The 20891-nt window shown below is 45.0% G+C and overlaps 1 protein-coding gene across 1 annotated transcript in view; it reads right to left on the bottom strand.

The window, feature by feature from the left end:
• The window catches only part of CCDC149 (coiled-coil domain containing 149), a 99562-nt gene that overhangs the window by 27614 nt on the left and 51057 nt on the right, over positions 1-20891 (bottom strand). The window contains exons 4-8 of the mRNA XM_088020869.1: positions 20466-20573; positions 5149-5265; positions 4181-4353; positions 3389-3461; positions 1874-1958 (exon numbers count right to left, since the gene is read on the bottom strand). Of these exons, the coding sequence (XP_087876995.1) occupies positions 1874-1958; positions 3389-3461; positions 4181-4353; positions 5149-5265; positions 20466-20573 (556 nt within the window). The remainder of the gene's footprint in view (positions 1-1873; positions 1959-3388; positions 3462-4180; positions 4354-5148; positions 5266-20465; positions 20574-20891) is intronic.

Below are 20891 nucleotides of genomic sequence, written 5' to 3'. Positions count from 1 at the left end.
TAAAACAAAATAAAATTCAGTGTGAGGGTTGAGCAGAAACGAGGAAGTTCTCATGGACGTTTATCAGCAGTTTTTTAAAGGGATAATAATCTTTTGCATTTGTCCATTATTTTACCCTTTCAAAACACTTTCATACTAACTCATTTGAGGTCCAAAATTAAAAAAAAAAAAACCCACCTGGGGAGTATTATTTATTCCCATTTCATGGACAGGAAAGCAAGGCACTGATGGATTAAAAACATCAGCTGAAGGTCACACAGCCTTGCAAATGGCAATGACTCTGGTCCCAAGCTCCTTGCTTTGTGACAGAGTTTCCTACAGTGTGGTATGCTCGGTGGGTGGCAAGATCACAGGGACATTATTTAAAATACAAAATATATTTTGTGTCTGCATGTTTTTAGAAACTACAAGTTACCACAAAAAAGACACCGTTTGTACTCCTATCAGACAGAAAAAATTAAATCTCTCACTAGATCTTTGAACATCATTTTCTATATGCCTATACATAGATATACAGATTCATACATTTTTTCTTCTGAAATGGGAAAAAGCTCTTCTTTTTTCGCTTAACCCTATTCCTCATCATCAATATCTCCTAAAACATAAAATGTAAAGGCAGCTTGGGAGCCCATATAGAGATATAGAATAATTTATTTAATTTCTGCTGGACATTTATGTTACTTCCTATGTTGTTTTTTTTCTTATAACTAATGTAGGAAGAACTCTCCTCAAGCAGCATGTTTTCATACATTGGTAATTATTTCTTGTTGCTCAAAGGGGATGAGTTCAAGGTTTTTCAAAATAAGTTGCCGGAGGGTTATCCAGAAAGGCTGGGTTATCCAGAAGGCCGTTGCGGGCTTACGGCATGGCCTTTGAATGTGGCTGGCATTCCCCACGTCAGTGATAAGACTGGGTCTCGCCATTCAAAGATGTTTGGCTGTCAAGGGTATCGAGAGCTAAACTCACATGGGCTACTTCACATTTCTGTGGAGTATTGTGGTTTTCTATTTAAAAACAATTCTAGGGTATCCTTTTCTTAGTTGAGTGGAAAAACAGAAGTTGCTTGTAAAAGTGCCTTGGTTATTAGGCCGGCTGGAGATTCAGCACTTTTTTTTTCCCCCTAGCCACTCCAGCTCTGATTAAGACTCCCGCATGCTCGTTGCTGGTCTGCGTGGCCGACAACCCGAAAGTGAGCCAGGTGAGCATGTTCAACCTGAGGCTTATGCTGAGAACTGAATTCCCAAATAATAAGTGTCAGAAGCAAGCTCTCTGCTATTTATTCCCCTGGACTGTTCCTGGAAGATCATTATTTTTCATCAGAATCGACAAGAAGGAGGAACAGAATTGCAATCAATAAAAGCTTCTTTGAAAAAGGCACATGTTCCATGATAAAATGATTTCAGCAGCTGTGAGACTTTTCTATTCTGGTCACAGAGGCCAGAAAAAGGAGAAGCTCGGCGAGGCTGGAACACGGACCCAGGGATGCTAAACTGGTGATCAGAGGAGGGAAAGCGCTCTTGAAGGAAGAGCACAGGATAGGGGACCAGATGTGAAGGGGGTCCTGTTATTAGAAGGACATCTAATGTGGCTGTTCTCAAAGCAGGATCCCAGAACAGGCATCAGCAACATTTGGGAACTTTTTAGAAATGCGTATTCTCTGGGGCCCCCCAGACCTACTAAATCAAAAACTGTGTGTGTAGGGGGCAGTAATCTGTGTTTTCAAACAAGCCCTCCAGCCAATGCTGATACAGATGAAGGTTTGAGAAGGGCTGTTCTAAGAACCACCTTGGCTCCCCACCCACAAACGGAGATGCGGAGCCCGAGCTCCAGCGTTCTGTGGTCCTAAGCAGTCCCTCCAGAGAACAAACCCTACCTTGCTTTGCAGACAGGACTCCAGTCAGCGCACTGCTGCTAGATTTACTCTGGCCTTTTGAGTTTTTCCGTCTCTCGAGAGCATTCTAATGTAGCATTGGGAGAAAATACAAATCTCTATCAAAAAAGCCAAAAAAAAAGAAAAAAAGAAAAATACCTACTTAGAGTAGACGCACCCTCCCATCGGGCACACAGGAACCCTTGGCAAATTCCAAATGCTGACCCAACTTTTAAAATTCCACATCCCTGCCAAAGAGTTATGAAATTTATGGACCTGGTAGAGAGTTGTTGTTGTTTTTTTTTTTTAAAGTTGGCGCCCAGCAGAATGACAGCAATTACCTTCTCCTATATATAAAAGGCACTCAATGCGTATTCATTAAATTAAATCAAATCTCAAAGCAAGAGCTCCATCAAATGTGTGAAGTCACTAGTTATGGAAACCCCTTCTGAATAGACATGAGATGGAGAACAGGTTTCCTTTCATTTGCCGATGCCAAGAGATCACTATTGGTCTTTGGAAGGCTTCCGTTGCTGGACTGGAAAAAGCCAGGACCGATGAATGATGTCTGCCATGTACACAAGATTAGGAGGTGCACAGGTGCCCACCAAAGTACCATTCCTATCACAGACCCTCACATTACAATTGATATGACTGTGTAGCCAGTGCTTGGCACGTTGAAGAACCAAGTAAAGGCTGTTAAATGAATGCATACACACATTTTTTAAATGCATGTATTAATTATACAAGTTTAAAAGCTGCATTCTTCTGTGGCTCCATGTGTATATATAGACTGGCACAAAGTGTGGCCCCCGCAGCATGGAAAAGGAAGAACAGCATAGAGACTTCGGAGAAGAAAAGCTAACACCGGAAGCCAGGAAAACGAGAAGGTTCTCCCAAGCACCTAGACTGCTATAAAACTTTACCCTCAGGAAGAGAAATCAATCTATTTTCAAAGCAGAGAAACCCAGGAGATGCTTCTAATTATAATGCTCACAATGAACATCTGCAGAAATAGATATTATCAAACTAATGGGGCTGGAATGAGTCTAAACAACAGTGGGAGAATTTAAACGTTCTGTCCTTTCAGTGTGACGTGAACATTCTCGCTCACATTGTGATTTCCCAATCTTGGTTTCTTCTTGTTGCTCGGAAACCATTTTCTTACGGATAATTATGAGACAAATAGCGTCTGATGATGGAACATTTTCTAGAGAAGCCAATAGGACGCCTGATTCTATGTGGACCGAGGCTGTGAAGTGGCCACGTCCAGATCCTGGAAGGCCCCGTGTGTGCCCTGTCCAGGTGACAGCAACAAAGATGCTCTTGCAAAAGCTATTTTTGTTGTGTTTGTTGTTTTGGGCTTAATTCCTCCTGGTTACCTCAGTGAAAGCTCTTACTCTATCCAGGAGAGCAGGCAAGCACTCAAATGTCTTTGGCACATAAGAGGGAATTAAAATAGAATGGCATTTAGATGTACAATAGTGAATCATTACCAGCATCATCACGATTCTCTACCTTGTACTTGGCGATGTTTGATTTCAAGAGGTTGACCTCTTCGTGGAGTTGCTTTAATCGCTCTTGAAGGTACCTAGGAAAGAAAACATGCAACTAGGAAGTGTTTGGGAGCAAAATAAAAAACATACACGCAAGGAGGGGAAGAAAAAAAGAAAACAACCCGCCTCCAGAGTCACCAGTACATACAATGCTTTCTCACCACCAAAAGAGGAGGAGAAAAGTGCATCTTGGTGACCTCTTCTTAAATGGAGACGATCAAGGTCAAATATGCCCAAATCACAGAACCCCACTTTAGAACAGCCTTCTGCAGAGATCCCTAAGGGGTCTCCACACAGTTTTCACATAATTCTCATTAAGATGATTCCACTGGGAAGGCAGGCAGGGAGAGGCGACACCAGACGTAACATTAAATTAGACACACACACACACACACACACACACACACACACTGAAATTTGCCTCGGGGAAAAGAAACAGCTAAGGGAATTTCTCAATTTATTTTCTTATTCTTTCCCCTCTCCTTGATAGCAATACCAAGCAGCTTTCACTGGCTCCCTACCCTTCTTGCCCAACCAGGGAGTGGGGAGGGTAGGGGGGTAGAGAAAGGGGTCAGTGAGGCACACATGCAGGTGTGTGGTGCTTCTTTTCTGACTTTTACAGCTAATACATGACGTTACTATCACCATTTTGGCGGTGGGACTTTCCTTTTAATGCAAGGCAAATGTAACTCGGGCTGCAGAGAACTCACGGCCAGCATCCTGCCTGAGTGCGTGTCCAGGCCTGGCCACTTGCCTGTTCTCCATACAGAGGGCGTCCACGTCAATGATGCGGTTCTCGTGCCCACCCAGGATATGGTTTAGCTCCTGGTTGAGCCTCTCCACTTTGTCCTGGTAGGAAGACCGTTCTTCTTTAACGTCCTGAAGTTCATCCACCGAGGCCTGCAGGTCATGCTCCAGAGACTCAATCTGAAACCAAGGAAGTGTCCTTACTTAAGATGTTCTTCAGATGTCATTTTATGGCCAGAGATGGAGGCTTCTGCTTGGCTGACCGACTCTGACAGAGCATATTCATCCCACCCGTGTATGCTATGAAACCACAAGCACCCACACGCTGGGTAAAAGCTTCAGGGAAGGAAGTAAGTCCCTGCCAGACGCTTGTGATGTCTAAGATTGGGCAGGGGCAGCAGCTTGGGAGCAGAACCGATCCCTTCCCAAGTGCAGCATGCCCCAAAGCAAGAGGCTCGGAGAGGGCAAATCCAGACACTAGCAATAGCAGCCGGGGTCTTGCATGTGCATACCTTCTCCAGCTACTCCAGACCCAGAAATCTTGTTCCGCTCTTCAAAACCAATTAGTAAGAGAAGGAAAATGAAGTTTAGGCTCTCTTCCCTGTTCCCTAACTAGGGCTCTGTACCCATTGAGATTTTGCCTAAAAAGCATCACTCAGCACTTCAGGAAACTTGCAAATGAAGGCCAGTTTGTCATGTCTTCTTCCTTTCCTGTCTATCCTGAGTAGGGGGAGGTGGATGTTTCTTGTGTTCAGAGCAGTGGTACCCCAAACTAGGAGGGCAGACCTACTGGAAGCAAGAACCACAAGAGGCCGCTCGGGAAGTAGCAGAGCAGGGAGAACATAAAAGCATTCAACTCAGACCCTCCTTCCGCCTCCACCTGGCATCCCAGGCACCTCGCCCTCTCTGAGAAACAGGGGGCACAGTCCAACGGTACAAACATATCCCCCACTCTTAACAGATGTTAGCAATAACCTGTTCCTTAGCTCTCTCCAGCTGCTGAACCAAGTCTTCACGCTCATGAGCTGCAAAGTGCCGCACGCCAATTTCTTCGTCTCCGAGCCTCTGCTTGGCAATTGTCATCCTCAAGAGCTGCATTTTCCATTAGTAGGAAAAGGGAGAGGGAGAGGGAGAGAGAGAGAGAGAGAGAATGTGTGTGTTAAAATGAATAGATCCAAACAAAAACCTGAGCGTATTAAGGCAGAAAGTTTTGGAAGGTAAGACTTTTCAAGAAATACTAAGGAAAGGCACAAAACAAAGAAACGTCATGTCAATATCATGAATTAAAAAAATATATATACAATATATATTGTAGTTTGTACACACATGCATATACCCCTATATGCATGCATACATAGTATAAATCTAACGGGAACGCCGGCCTGGGCATTTGAAGGTGGAGGTCCTTTGTAGTGTTACCACAGTGAAGAAAAAATGCTGGGTCTCTTTTACACTCAGCAAAAATAACAAAATGGTAATGCAATTTTCAGAAGCATCCAGTAAGATGGGCGTGCACTCCCACATCTTAACAAAGAGGCTACGTCATCAAGGGCCTTAAAAATGTCCCCACCAAAGATCCAGTAACCCCGTCTCTAACAATCTGGGCTAACAACAATCCCAGACATGCACTAGCTTGAGGAAAAAAGAAAAAGTAGATTGTACTCTCATTTCCAGAAAGAGCTAGAGAACGAGAATGAACGTCTAACGAGAGCGGGATGGCTAGCAAAGTGTAGTGCAATCAATCAATGGGCTGGTTTGCAGCTGTTGGAAATAAGGGTGATGAACTGTGTAATAACACAGAACATGCTTATGATAGCATGCTAAGCGGGGAACAAAAAGCAGAAGACTTTCATTTGTAGTAAAATTGAAATTATACGAAGAACCGCGCACAAAAGAAAAAAGGACCCAATACACCGCAATTTTTAAATGTGTGTGTTTTGGTGATGGTGAGACCATGTATGTTCTCTGTTCTGTGCTCTAACTTCTAACTTTTCAAATAAGCACACACGACTTTCATGACAGACTTTATCTATAGGTTTTTAAATGCCTATGGATAAAATTCCAGTCTTCAAAATATAATTTTCCAAAGGATCCCTGCAGAACCAAGAGCTGCCCCAGACTCTAGAGGCTCGCTCCATGTGCAACTCCAAACCTTCGGGTAGGGCCATGATGGAAACTGTGATCCCCGGAAGATCTGATGGGGCCAGAACAGCCCTTACGTGCCTAGCTCAGTGCCAAACGTGGCCACGAGACTGACTTTTTCAAGTTATGGCCCTGCTTCCTGATGCTTCTTCTGAAAAGGTGGTAAGCCTGATTCCCCACCTCCCTGTAGGGTGTGTGTGGATGGGCTTCGTAGATGGAGGACATCCTAGAGACAGATTTTTATGACCCAGCCAGCAATGCCTGCTTGGGGCATGCTCTTCCTCATTCCAACACGGATCTTAAGGGGTTCGTGGCCTGCAAAGAAAATGGATTTTCAAGTCTCTAAAGGATTTAGGGGCAGGTGAGAGAAAGTTAAAAGCCAAGGTAGAATATTAACTAGCTTGAGACAATAAATACCAGCAATGACCACGGAAAACAATGGTGCCTAAAAACAGCAAAGAACATCTTCAAACGATATCTATTTTGGGTCTTTATTTGAAAACCACTCAACCGAACGTGACCAATATTTATTGTGCACCTACTATGCGCTAAAGCATCTGAGCAGACAATGCTCTGGGCAGCTTGTACAAAGGGCCGGCAGAGGACGTAGGATACTCAGGTATACAGACGGCTGTGCTTCATGGAATCTGAGTACAGTTGATCCTCATTACTCAAGGATCCCGAATGTGTGAATTTACTTACCTGTACATTTATCTGTAATCTCAAAACCAACATTCGTGGCATTTTTGCATCATGGGCAAGACATGTGCAGGTAAGTACAAAGTTGCAAATACGAGACTCATCCGACAGGAGCATTCCCAGCTGAGGTAGAACAAAGCAACGCTCTACCTTCGTGTTTTAGTTCTCATACTGCAAACAAGTGTCCCTTTCAGGGTCTATTCAGTGCCCTGTTTGTTCATGCTTTTGTGCTTTTTGTTGGTGTTTTGCTGTTTAAAATGCACAGTGCTGGAGGGATGTCTCGTGTTCCTAGGCACACGAAGGTTGTGAGGTGCCTGAGGAGAATACACGCCAGGTGTGAGTTACAGTGCTACAGGTCCTGCGTTCAATGTTAAAGAATCAACAGTATAGGCTAAGTGAGATGGCTTTACACAGAAACACACATAAAAGAAAGTTCTGTGTGAATTGACTAAAAAAAAATATTGTGACCAGAGGCTGTGAGGAACCTAGTCTTGCATTTCCCCTAGGAGCAATGGTTCGGTATTTGCTAATTCGCTGTTAGCAGAGAATTCAGAGAGCAGAGCTATCGAGAATAATGTGAATCACCTGTATTGGGGGGAGATGGAGTTTATGGCAGAACTGGTTAATTCGACTGAAAGCTGGTATGTGAAAACATCTTCTACATCACACAATTTCTTAGCTGAGAAACAGCTAAGAACCCCAAGTGGATATGCAGAAAGACAAACAGCTAACCAAATGAGAAACGTTTCTCAGATCAAAGGGTCCAGGAACGAGAGGGCTTGTGCCTTTTTCAGCATGAGGACACAGGAGGCCTTTGACACGGTGTGGAACGGGGGAAGGGGGGGCGCTTCTCTTGATATGTGAAAACCAGACTGACAGCTTGAACTTGAAGTAATAAAACACTACTGTGGTTTCCCATGCATAGACCGCTTCACTGAACACCTAATTTAGAATCACACAATTATGTTTGTTTAACGCCAATTAATTATTAAACATGTTTATTGAGGTCTGACAGCCATATAAGAGAGTCATCTTTTATATGCCCGATGCCTGTTAAGCTTCAATAAATATGTTAACAATCATTTGGTGTTTAATATGCATACAATATTGCCTATTAAATTGCAGGGCTGGACTGCTTGAAACATTTATTTTTAAAAAGTGAGGCCCACACTGGTAATAGCTGGATCAATTAGTTGGTCAAACTCAAGTGCAACCAGCTGAAGGGGCCCAAGGAGGGGGTTGTGGTAGGGATGCGGCAGGAAGAGTTCTCCTGCCTTCCAGGGCGACAGCCTCGCAGGCTCTGCAGTCTGTCTTGGTTGGGGTCTGGGTCCGGGCTCCACAGTCTGCTGGTTGTGCAACTGTGCACAGGCCTGACCTTCCCTGAGCTGCAGTATCTTCCACTGAAGCAGTAACAGTATAGCTTCCGGGGGCGGGGGTGGGGGGTGCAGGGAGGCTTGCTATGAGCATGAACTGAGGAGTGGAGTTGCTTTAAGCATTTAACTCAAGGGTTCAAATATCCATGCTTGGCAGAGAGGTGCAGGAAGGTAAAAAGAGGGGAGAGAGCCACGGAGAAGAGAGGATGAAGCAAGCAAGATTTTTTAAGTTGGGTCACTACGCACCCCTGCTTTCAGGGTCCTGGACAGAGGGGTGTGGGACAGTGGCTGCTAATACCTTAAGACACAATCACATTGTTCATATTTATCCATACCACCCGGTTCGGGAACCTAAATGCCACACGCCCTGAGCTTTATGGACAATTTAAGGGACCATCACGGGGAACGGTGGTGAGACACGTTTTTGTCTCTCAAGTGCTGACTTCAGGACCTAATCCTAAGAGAGGAAGGGATTTTTCTGCAATGCTTAGCACAGCCCCCGGAATACAAAAAGTGTACACCGTCAGCTGCGAACACGATTGTTGTTATGACTGTCATCATTGTCATCCTCCACGTGAGCGTCCCCATATATACACCCGCTGGGGAGGTCCAGTCTTCCTTCCAAGCTGGAGGAAGCAGAGCTCCAGAGCCAACCTTATCTGTAGACCACAGGCAATGATGTTGATGTCCCACCTTGGAAATGGCTATGAAGCAACTGCTCGGGGCACTTAATTCCCCCAAACGGGGCCATCAAAACTCCACGGCCAGCCTCCCTGCGCCAGCCAGAGAAATGCATGCGAGGCGCATGCATGCCACCAATAGATGTATTCATTTGCTGATTTAGATGGAAATAAACGTTTATGAATGAATTATGGGTGTGAGTCGTCAGCTTATGGCTAAGGAGCAGCTGCAGCTGGGATGTGGCGGCGGGACGCGTCCACAAAACCACGTGGCCAAATGGCTCTTGGGTGCCCCCCCCCACCCCATGGATGGAGTCCGACCCCTCTGTGGAGGCCCTGTTCAAACTCTGGTCCTCCTTGGGGGCCCCCAGTCGGAATGACTCACTCCCTTCCACGATCTCTTCTCAGGCTTCACCCCTCGGCCCTCCACATCCTCTCCTCATCCGGTCTTCGCTTGCCTGAACCCCTCTTCCCCTGTCGACAGTGACAGGTAGCCAGGGGCAGGACCAGCTGCTATTCGCAGGTGTTACCTGTGTTCAGATCCCGATGCCGCTCGTCTTCGTCATGCCACCTTGGCAAGTCATCTAACCTTGTTGGGCCCCAGGTGACATCTGTTTATCTGAAAATGGGGATTGTCTTCATCCATCCAGCCTGCTGAAACGGACTGCCACAGACTGATGGCTTCTAAACAACAAGTCTTTATTTCTCGCAGTTCTAGAGGCTGGGAGTCCTAGATCGAGGTGCTGAGAGGATGTGGTGTCTGCTTCCTGCTTTAGAGATGGCCATCGGCTTGCTGTGTCCTCATGTAGTGGAGGAGAGGACAGAGATGCCGGGGCCTCTTTTATAGGACACCCGTTCCATTCATGAGAGCGCCCCCTCCTGACCCAATCGCTTCGCAAAAGCCCCACCTCCTGCTACCATCCCATTGGAGGTTAGGATCTCAACATACAAATTTGTGGGGGGACACAAATATTCAGTCTCTAAACAGTCCACCCCTGGCGCCCTAAAATTCATGTTCTTCTCACATACGTAACATATTCATTCCATCTCGACAGCCCCCAAAGTCTAAAGTCCAAAGCCTCACTGAAATAGCATCCAAATCAGATACAGGTGAGACTCCAGTATGATTCGTCCTGAGGGAAACCTCTCCAAGCTGTGAGCCTGCGAAACCAGACGATCTGTGTTCCTCCACAATATAAAGGCGGGACAGGCAGAGGATAGACATTCCCATTCCAAAAGGGAGAAACAGGAAAGAAGAAAGGGCTGACGGGTCCTAGGGAAGTCCAAAACTGAGCAGAACAAACTGTTAAACCTTAAGGCTCAAGAATCATCCTCCCTGGCTCGATGTTCTGCCTTCGGACCCACTAGGGGTGGCAACCTCACCCCCACGACTTGGTAGGACAACCCCACGGTGGCTCTCTACTGGCCCTGCAGGTCCAGGTGGCCCCATCTTTTGTAACCAGGCTGCTGTGACCCCAGGCCCATGCACACCATGCAGACTGGGTGATCTCAGATTTGCCTTCATGTCCATTCTTTCATTGTCTTTAAGAACCACCCCTGGCTTCTGTCTGAGCTGGCTGGTCAGTACTTATCTGCTTGTCAGATGGTCACCTGGCCATCCCCTTGCTGGTCTCATTTATTCTGCACTACAGATAGGCTGAGGACTGTCCAAATCTTTACGTTCTGGGGCCTTTTTGCTTAACAATCCCATCTTCAAATCATTTCTCTCTTGTATTTTATAAGCAATCAGGAGAAACCAAGCCATTTCTCAACACTCTACTTAGAGATCTCCTCAGCTAAATATCAAATTTTGCTGGTCACAAGTTCTACCCTCCATAAAACAATGGACTCAAACACAATTCAGCCAAGTTCTTGAGTACTGCATAACAAGGACGGCCCTCCCCCTAGTTTCCAATTCATCCCCAGTTCTTTATGGGGCCTCATCCATGGCCTTCACTGTCCATATTTCTACCAACATCCTCTTCAGGATTACTTCGGTATTCTCCAAGACGATGTAGGCTTTCTTTGCAACTCTCCTCTTTTCTTCCTGAGCCCTCACCAAAATCGCCCTTGATGGTCCATTCACAGCAATGTAGGCTTTATCTAGCACACACCTCCAAACTCTCCCAGCCCTACCCATTATCCAGTTCCAAATCCACTTCCACATTTGTTATTTGTTCTAGCAGCATCCCAGTTCTCAGGACCAACTCCTGCCTTAGTCTGTTTGGGCTGCTATAACAGGACACTGTAGACTGGGTGGCTTCTGATCAACAGAAATGCATTTCTCCTAGTTGTGGAAGCGAGGAAATCCAAGCTCAAGGCACTGGCAGATTTCATCTCTGGTGAGTGCCTGCCTCCTCATTCACAGACAACCATCTTGCTGTATCCACACTTGGCAGAAGAGGCAGAAGAGCTCTCTGTGGTCTCTTTTATGAGGACACTAATCCCATTCATGAGGGCTATGCTGTCATGACCTGATCACCTCCCTAAGGCCCACCGATCATTGGGGGTTAGGTGTCAACATACGAATTTTGGGGGGACACCTTCAGTTTGTAATAAGGATAAATGCTATTTTGTAGACAGGACAGCTACATACGGCTGCCCATCCTGTACACTGCATAATGCCAGACTGGGGCGGGGGTGGTCTCTACCCTCACGAAGCGCAGCTACAATGCAATGATCACTGTTGATGTAACTTTCCAAAGAGCTTTAAAAGTGCAATCCCCAGTTACAGTTGGTATAGTTATCATTCTTAGGCAGAGACTCTATTTGTCAGGGTCACTAGGAGGATCAGATGAAAGATTTGCTAACAGGAAGTGGATGCTAGCCCTCCCTCACCCCCAGTTCTTGTGTATTGCTGCAAATAGCCCACCTAGGGCGAGGTCAGCATCAAAAGGCATTTATTAGACATTCATCTGGCATAGTGCCATGCCTGCCAACTTAATAAACAAGGCCCTGCCTATCTTTACTTTTCCTGTTGGTTTTCTCCATATGCTCTCCAACTGCCCTCTGACCTTTTGAAATACCCTTGGTAAAATTGGACATAATTGCTTAAAAAGGCTCCAGTGGGCAACTCTATCGTGTAGACCAGAGTCCAAATTCCTAGATCTATAGGACAATCCAGTTCTAGCTTTAAACAAAAGAATTTATCGCTAAAAAAAAAAAAAAAGGCCAAACAAACAAACAAACAAACAAAATACAGTTGTTTTCACTGTCTTCCTCCGAAGGCTCTGGAGATCATCACGCACACTCATTAGTGGGTATATCAATGTCTCCAGAGTAACCAGCACCCAATTTGAGCCAAACAATGTGCTAGAAGCTTTTCCGACACATCGTATCTTCAGTGGCTTTTCACTGCATTGGAACAAATGCCAGAGTTTTTAGTCAGGTTGATGAGGCACAACATGAGGACGTGAGCTGCTCCCCACCTGCCTCCTGACTCCATCTCCAGCCACTTGCCTTTTCTCTGTTCTCTAGCCTGGCTGGCTGTCAATGCCTCAAACATAAATGCTTGTGCCTGCCCCCGGGGCCTTTGCACATCCTCTTGGTCTATCCAGAACCCACCTCCTTCCTGTCTTCAGGTCTCAGATCCAATGTCACCTCCTCTGTGAAGGCTTCCCTGGATACCATGATGAGAGCACTTCACCCCGAAGTGGCTCTCCCTCATACCACCCGACCCCACTGTCTTCATCATACTTACCAGAAATGATCTCATCCGTCTCTCGTGCCCTCCCTACCGTCAGCTCCACCACAAGGAACATCCCTTATCAAGTGCCCTGGAATCCCTGGTACCCACAGTGGTGTCTGGCTAAGTGGAGGGGTCCTTAAATGCTTCTTAAACATAGAAGGGCTCTCATTTGATGCTTCCTATGATTCCAGGAGGCAGACACTGTCATGTCCTCTACAGGAGAGACCCCCCCACACACCCCACAGAAGGCTGACACAGGCTCTGAAGTCAAGACTCTTGCCCTGAGTCCACGCTGAGTTCAGTGAGCCACAGCGCCCCCTCTCTGAAGGTTGCAATCTCTTACCACTTAAAGTGAACACACATGTGGGTCTTCCCACACCCCAAGCCCTGGCCTCAGTGCTTACACACATGAACCCGGTTAAGCCCAACAAGGCACCTGTGAGGCACTGTTGTATCTCCATTTTCTGATGAGGTAAAGTAACCTGCCCACATCACAAACCCGGCAGATGGCAGGGCTGGGAGGTCCACCCTGGCAGTCTAGGGTCCTGGAGTTGATGCTCTGCCGCCTCTCTCCATAACTACGACAGCTACCACACAGCGTTCCCCCAGTGGAGCGTGTTCTGTGTCAAGTGCTTTGTACAACTTTTCATATTTAATTCTCATAAAGGGTGCACTGGCCTCCCTGTCATGCCTTTATCATCCCAAGCTTGTCCCTGCCTCAGGGCTGTGCACTTTATCCCTCCGTTACTGACCACCTCCCGCTACACATCCTTCAGGTTTCTTGGCAAAGGGCATGTGAGCAGATAAGCCTTCCCCGACCACCCAATATAAATAGTGTCCCCATTATGCCCTGGCTGCACCCCAATGTACTCTAAGTCATGTTTTCACTTAGCATTAAACATCCTCTGAAATATTATACTGTATTTCATCAAATATAAAACTCCAAGGGCGCTTGGGTAGCTCAGTCAGTTGAGCATCTGCCTCTTGATTTCGGCTCAGGTCATGATCTCGGGGTCATGGGATCGAGCCCCACGTCGGGCTCTGTGCTCAGTGTGGAGTCTGCTTGGGATTCTCTCTCTCTGCCGCTTCCCCTGCTCACGCTTTCTCTCTCTAAAATAAATTTTAAAAAATCTTAAACAAAAAAAAACTCCCCTCCACTTTAAGACCCACCATTATATACCTCTAAAAAGAATAAAAATTGTCCATCGTTAACAACACGATACCACTGATTATTTTTTATCAGAGATATTCAAATGTGAAAACCTGCATCTCAGAATCTGTGAAATAGAATATATTTATTTGTTTAGTTGATTACTGTTCATCTATCCCTACTAGAATGGAAGCTCCATGAAAGCAGGGATTCAGTGTTTACTGCCCCATCCATAGAGCATATAGTTGGGTTCTCAATAAAGCTCTGTTGAAATGATTTGCACTGAACCATGCTCTATAAGGCAAATACAACTGTTATCTCCATTGTACCAAAGATGAGAACAACTGTGACCCAGAGAAGTCAAGCAACTGGCCCAAGATCACACAGGAAGCCCCTGAATTACCTTCAGCCAGTTCAGTACACATTAACCTCAGAGCCACAGTCTTTATAGGGCCCCACCAAGCATTTGTAAGGTGCTTCAATGTCTTTGTACTTGAGTGTGATTTGGATATGGTGTACTGTAAAAGGAGTCTTGTGCGGCTATCTCCCAGAACCTGCTCTCTATGAATCACTAAACTCTACCTCTGAAACTAATAATACACTAGATGTTAATTAAATTGATTTTAAATTAAAAAAAGAGTAAATATTACTTAAGAAAAGTAAAAAATGAAAAGTAACTACAATGCCTGGTCTATGGGATGGGTGTCCAAAACTAATGGTCTCATGGGCCACTCAAGCTATGTGCTCATAGAAGGCAAGACAGGCTCCAATATGGTCTCTGAGACCCAATGTGTCTAATTCATCTGACAGTAAGACATTAGGGAATACTGCTCTACTCTGGCTGCTTGCTGAACTAACTGAGCGTTGTCTATGGTTCACAATCAAGATTCCAGTTAGAATAAGATATGCTGGGGCTCAAGCAGGCGAAGGGCCCTTATCACTCATTTTAATTCTTTGTAATTAATTTCTATAATGCCCCAAGGTAAGAGCTTTTCATTAGAGTGCTCTCTTCATTTGGGTTTCCTACAGACTGGGACATCTCTCCTTTCCTTTGAAGCATAAAGAGGAACAGTTTGCAAAGAGCTTTCTGATACCTCATCCTGGACCATTACAAACAGCCGCAGCTGAGCACTCTTTTCTTTAAAAAAAAAAAAAAAAAACTTTAGTCACCTGCATACTCATTAGTCTGTCTTTATCGGCTAGTGGCTTGACTTAATTGGTTTGCTCTCTGAAACCATCCAAAAGTCCCATGTCAATAGAGGTATGTTCACAGAAGAGCTCTATCGTTTTATGGTGCCAATGCCAGATAAAACAGAGGTGCTTAAAGACCATCAGCTGGTGTAACATAAAGCTCATTATTAAGGGCAAAACCCCGTGTTTATGCAATATCGCAAATAGCTACATTTAAGTTGGCCCAGTGGGGGCCCAGGAAATGTGGACATGGGACACTGGTAGGAGCCACTGTCCACCTGAACTTCCTTGCTTTTGAATACCTTGTGTTGCATTATTGTTCTTCTGGGATAAAGTGCCATAATCTGTCACATGGAGAAAAACAAAAGCAAATGGACAAGAAAACCCAGTTCTGGCTGTCTCAATGGGAACATGAGTTCCTGTTCCTGACATACTCTATTAGGTACTTATTCTACAAGGGGCACACAAAATGCAAGGAAGCTTCCAGGAGCTCTGCACCAAAGCAAGCATTCTTGGTGCTGGCAAAGTCTGGGGTGGTTATAAGGAGTGCTGAGTCTGGGGATCCATCTTCCAGAGGCCAGGCTTCTCGCTACAATTTCTGTCTCTATCGGGAGGTACATACCCAGCTCACTGGAAACAGTTGATCAACAGGAAGGAAGACCTGAGCTTCCTGGTAAAATACTTGCACAAGAGAATTCCAAAGCCAATCTGGCCCCAGGTCATGCTAAGATACTAGCAATATTTACCCTTCATGGAACGCTTACTCGGTGCCAGGCACTACGCTATGCCCTTTACAAACACTGAGTATTACACACACACACCTGATCATTAAATCTCCTTGTCCTGCTTTCTTTTCTTCTCAGCACTAACCCCTGTCTGATGATCTTATGTATTTTATTTTCTTATGTCTCCCGAACTAGAGTTCTTATGCCTCCCCAACTAGAATATAAGCTCAATGAGAATGGGTACCTTGTCTTTGTTATTCCTTGGTGTATCCACAGCTCCTAGAACATTAAGCAGTATGTGGCAAGACCCCAACTATGTGTGGATGTATAAATGATAAAACCTGACAACAATTCTATGTGAGGTATAATTGTTTCCATTTTCAAGATAAGGAAGCTGAGGCCCAGAGAGAAAACTGACCTGCTCAAGGCCATAAAACAACCACTGGCAGAGCTAGACTATAAATCTGGGTCTAACAATTTCCAAAGTTGGACCTCTTGGCCTATATTTCTCTACACCACTTGACATTGCCAAGGCTGGAAGCTGGCATTTCCTGGAGTGCCAGTCTTTCCAACTCCCAGCTCAGTGCCTTCATGTCAGTGGCCTCATGATTTGTTATAAAAATCAGCAAAGTGCTGTCAGCCAGCCTTCCTCTTTTGGAGAGCTGGTCTACCAGCTCATCTCTGGCTATCTGATCCAAATGTGTTCTGCTAGTTTTGTTGATTGACTCTTACTAATCCTTAAATTCTCAGAGAACCCCTTCTTCCTCCTGGTCCTCTTTCCCTAAATCCACTCTTTTAAATCCCCAGAAGAGGAGCAAGCAGTCCTCTTGGGCGGGAAGGAAAGCTGCAATTCTCCTGGTGGGCTCTTTTTTAGACTTAAGGCCCCAACATTGTCTGGGTCTTTCCACCTAATGGGTCCTTACTCCTCACAGACTGACACCCTGAGAGCCCAGGGCAATCTACCACCCATGAAAAGCTCTTCCCAGGGTGATTTGTGGAGATGTGAGTCCTCCCTTTCCTGCGTGCCTCCTCTGTCCTCATTAACCCTTCAGAACTATAATTATCAAGGAAACGGAGGGTGTCTGGTAAGTTTCCCTTCTCAGGCCTCTCTTCTAGCTTGGACTGGGGGTTTGTGTCCACCCAAGAGCTCCGAGAAATTCTTGGGCACAGTTCAAAGAGATGGCAGGTGGTGTTTGATCATGGGACCCCCACCCTATCACAGAACCCCCCCACCCTCGCAACCCCATAGGACGACTAAGCTGCTTGTAAGCCAGGGTGGCAACAAATCTTTCAAGAGGCTGTTTGAAAATGCTTTATGGCACGTAGGCTTATAAGGCTCTAGCTGAACAAATGGAAAAATTAGTCTACCTTAAAATATCCAAGGCAAGTAATTTCCTATCACCTTGTTTCTTAAATGTACTTAACATCTAGAATCTGGGCTTCCCAAAATATGGATAAGGGTCATGAGTTAAAATGGCAACTTGGATATAAAAATCTCCTGCTTTAACAGCCGCTCATAAAATGATGCCATTGGCCCTTCTGTTTGGAATGGGGTGGGTTGGGCGGGGGTAGTCAGGAGTCCAACAACAGCAGTTACTAAGTGTTCTTGAATTTCACAGGCCTGAGGTAGCCTATGAGCAGGGCTTTTACCCTGAGTCCACCAAGGCTCAGCCTCAGACACTCTGCTCTCTCCACAAGGGCTTCCCAAGGCCTCATACTGGGGGTTTGCTTTGGTTTTGCTTTTTCTTACATGAAAGTTTGCTTTTCTAGCTCCTTTCTCCAAATTTCGAAACTACTTCTCGGCCTGTGAATGGAGTTACTGGTGACAACCACAGCTTCTTTTCTCAGTCTGCTTATTTTCTTGTATTCTTTGCCCTTTTTGTTCTCCTCTTCCTCTTTCTTGAATCTTTTTGCTCTTCTTTTCCTTCTCTTCATTCATTCAGTTTATTCATTCACTCATTCATTTACTCCATTCCATTCCTTCAATAAAGATTTATTAAGTAATGTTTATGTACCAGGAACTAAGAGTGCTAATTCCTAGCAAAAAAGCAGTATACCAGTCAGGAATTTTGCCTGCAAAGAGCTTACTCTTTGGGGGCAAGGGTGCCATAAAGTGTAAGCAGAGGGGAAAGAGCAGAGCATTGTGGGCATGCACAGGACCTGCCCTAAGAGTTGAAGAAGGCTACATTTGACCTAAGACCAGATGAGCAGGAGTTGGAGAGAGAAGTAAACGGGAAAAGTATCCCAGACAGAGCCAACAGCAGGTGCAAAGGCCCTGAGGCACAAGGCAGTAGAGCTCCACGAAAGGGCTGAAATTAGTGCTGTGGCACTGAAGCATGAGGTGACTAGTGGCAAGAGACATGGCTAGAGAAATCAGTAAGGGGCCAGATACTGGAGGGCCTAGCCCACCATGGCAAGGAGGTTAGGATGGATTTGGAAGGTGTTAGAAGTGTTGGAGCAGCGAGTGACATAATGAATAAAAGAAAAAAAATGAAGGGTTAAGCCATTCTTCACCACACATCAAGGGAACAGTGGCCTCTGAGTTTCCCAAGATGCCTGGTGTCATTATCAAATGAGTAAGCTGGCCCTAATGTTGACGACCGGGGGCGGGGGTGGGGGGTGGGTGGCTATGACTCACAGGGATCTGGAAGTAAATCAGCCCTATAACCACAGACGCACACGAGAATAACTGGATTCTCTGGGGCTCACTGCAGTTGGTCTCTTTTGAGGAGGCGAGGCTGGATACTGAGATGCGGTGTCTGCTGAACATTATAACATCTTCCCCGTACCTTTTGGCGGGCGAATTACTTCACAGACCATGAATATGAGTCACTAAATTCTAAACCTTGGGCAAGAAAACAAAGTTTGATAAATGTGTCCAGCTATTGGAGTAAAGACCCAGAGCACAAACAAATCAAGAAGTTCAGACCGTGCCAACACACAAGGAGCCCCAGACCTGTGCTTAGTGCGGCACACGCATACACACACACACACACACTCAGTCCTGCACACACTCACACATGCATACACACACACTCACATACACACACGCCCTCCCTTTCTCTCCTTGAAATATCCGTTGCAAACGATTCCTAATATACCCCATGTCCAAAAGGTGACAAAATTAAAAGTGACCAAAAGATGAGGTAGAGTACATTTTGGAAAGTTGGGGAGGGGGTAGCTCATTTAAGAGGGGGAAAAAAAAGAAATAAGAAAAAAAAATCAGTCAATCAAGAACCATGAATCCAAAAATCACATCTTCTTCAAAATGTTCTAGTAGTCTGTGGATTTATTATATCTCCAAAATTCCTGTAGTATTTTTTATGGGTTTAAAGGAAACTACTACACACATCTCATTTTATTCTCTAGAAAACCTTGAGGAAGTGACTAAGAAGGTCTGGCCTTTAATTATGGACCAAACACCTAGGATACAGAACTTAAAATCCTTGTAATGGTGCATAAAACCACACCAGAGGCCTGATTAGCTTGTCCAGTGTTAATTAGAACCCTTCTTAGGCATTCTCTCCCACTGCCTACTTCATGACCCGAAACAGTCAAGCCTAATTTTTCAAATATATGTTAAATCCAAGAGGCTTAAAAAAATATATAAAGGCAGATTAAGTGGAGAAAAGGCTACGAGGGAAGATCTCGCAGTTGGTCCTCAGACTGAGCCTCTCAAACCAGCAGTAGCAGAAAATCCTCTCTGATCTTTTGTTATGGAAGACTTCTCTGGATAACCCAGACTCTTGTGTGCATTTTTTAAAGAGCCAGCATCTTTCAAAATGGCACCCTCCAATAACCAACAACTCCCAGAAACAGTGAATGTCACCATCATTTGTCAAGAAAATTTGGTAACATTTAAAAGACGTTTCCCAAGAAAGGACCTCCTCCCTGCCATGGAGTTTTCTTGAGTCAAACTCCAATGGCCATTTCTGTCAGGAAAGCTGCCTCTGGTGAGGAGTTGAAAATGAATCTATTGTGGCAAAACAGAAAATTTTTTGGTGGGGGGGGACAGAATTAAACTTTGATAGTTTTTCTTCCTTTTCTCAATTGTACTTTTGTTCATAGCTTCAGCTGGGAGAGAGAGCACACATTTAGTTTAGAGTTTATGAGTTCATATTTTATAATTAACGTTGCCAACAGGGGAGTTTGATTAATACCACGCAGTGGATTTTGAGCAATGTTCCATACAAATTGCCAAATTTAGCAATAAAATAAATTGGTTATGTGAACATAATTAGTGGGATGACTACTTAAAATTCAAAACCGAATGTGAATAATTCCAAATCATCTGAGCCACAAATCCATTATTTGTAGAGAAGGGGGAAAGTATAGCATTTTGGGTTTTATTTTGCCCTCAACCTCAAAGTTATTCACCACCCAGCTGAACATAATGAAACTCCCGCAATGGGTTGTGGCAATATTTTAGAACAACCCAGAAGCATGCACATACGCATGCGCGCACACACAAAGGGAATGTCATAAAGGTAAGAAATGCTAAACTGTGAATTTTCATTGTGAATGTAAAAATCTATAACAAATTTTTCAGCAAATGCGGCATTACATTTTTCTGATGTGCTATACCTAAACTTCTAAGCACACAATTACACAGCAGAGCTTTTTCCCTTTAAATATTCACAGTACCTTATTGTCGCCCTGGACTTCTGCAAGCCTTTGCTGAAGTTCTTTAATTTCTTCTCCCAGATGTTTATTTCGGTCCTGAGAATCTCTCAGTAGTTGTGCAAGATTAGCCTGGAAATGTCAACATATTAGGGAATACAATCAGAAACACAGGAGCGGATAAATGTGGGGCTTTGTTAGGCTTTCCGAGGCTGGCATCCAGGCCGAGTGGAGCCACGCAAAGCGCATTAGATCAATGCATACGTGAGCGTGGCAAGTGTGCAAATCACACCATGACAACTGCATGGAGGGGAACAGTGCTGACTATGAACCTCAGCACGGGGATGCTCTTTGTTTCCAGAAGGGCTCACAGACAAGTAACGGAGGCATCAGTTGTGTTTGACTTTTTAGAAAACTAATGTTAAGGGTTCCGCACTAAAAATCTTACAA

Source organism: Eumetopias jubatus, unplaced genomic scaffold, assembly GCF_037043125.1.
Source record: "Eumetopias jubatus isolate StellerSeaLion01/CBP00866 unplaced genomic scaffold, mEumJub1_p1.0 scaffold_2, whole genome shotgun sequence".
NCBI classification, from domain to species: Eukaryota; Metazoa; Chordata; class Mammalia; order Carnivora; family Otariidae; genus Eumetopias; species Eumetopias jubatus.
This window is presented reverse-complemented; position numbering and strand designations above follow the sequence as displayed.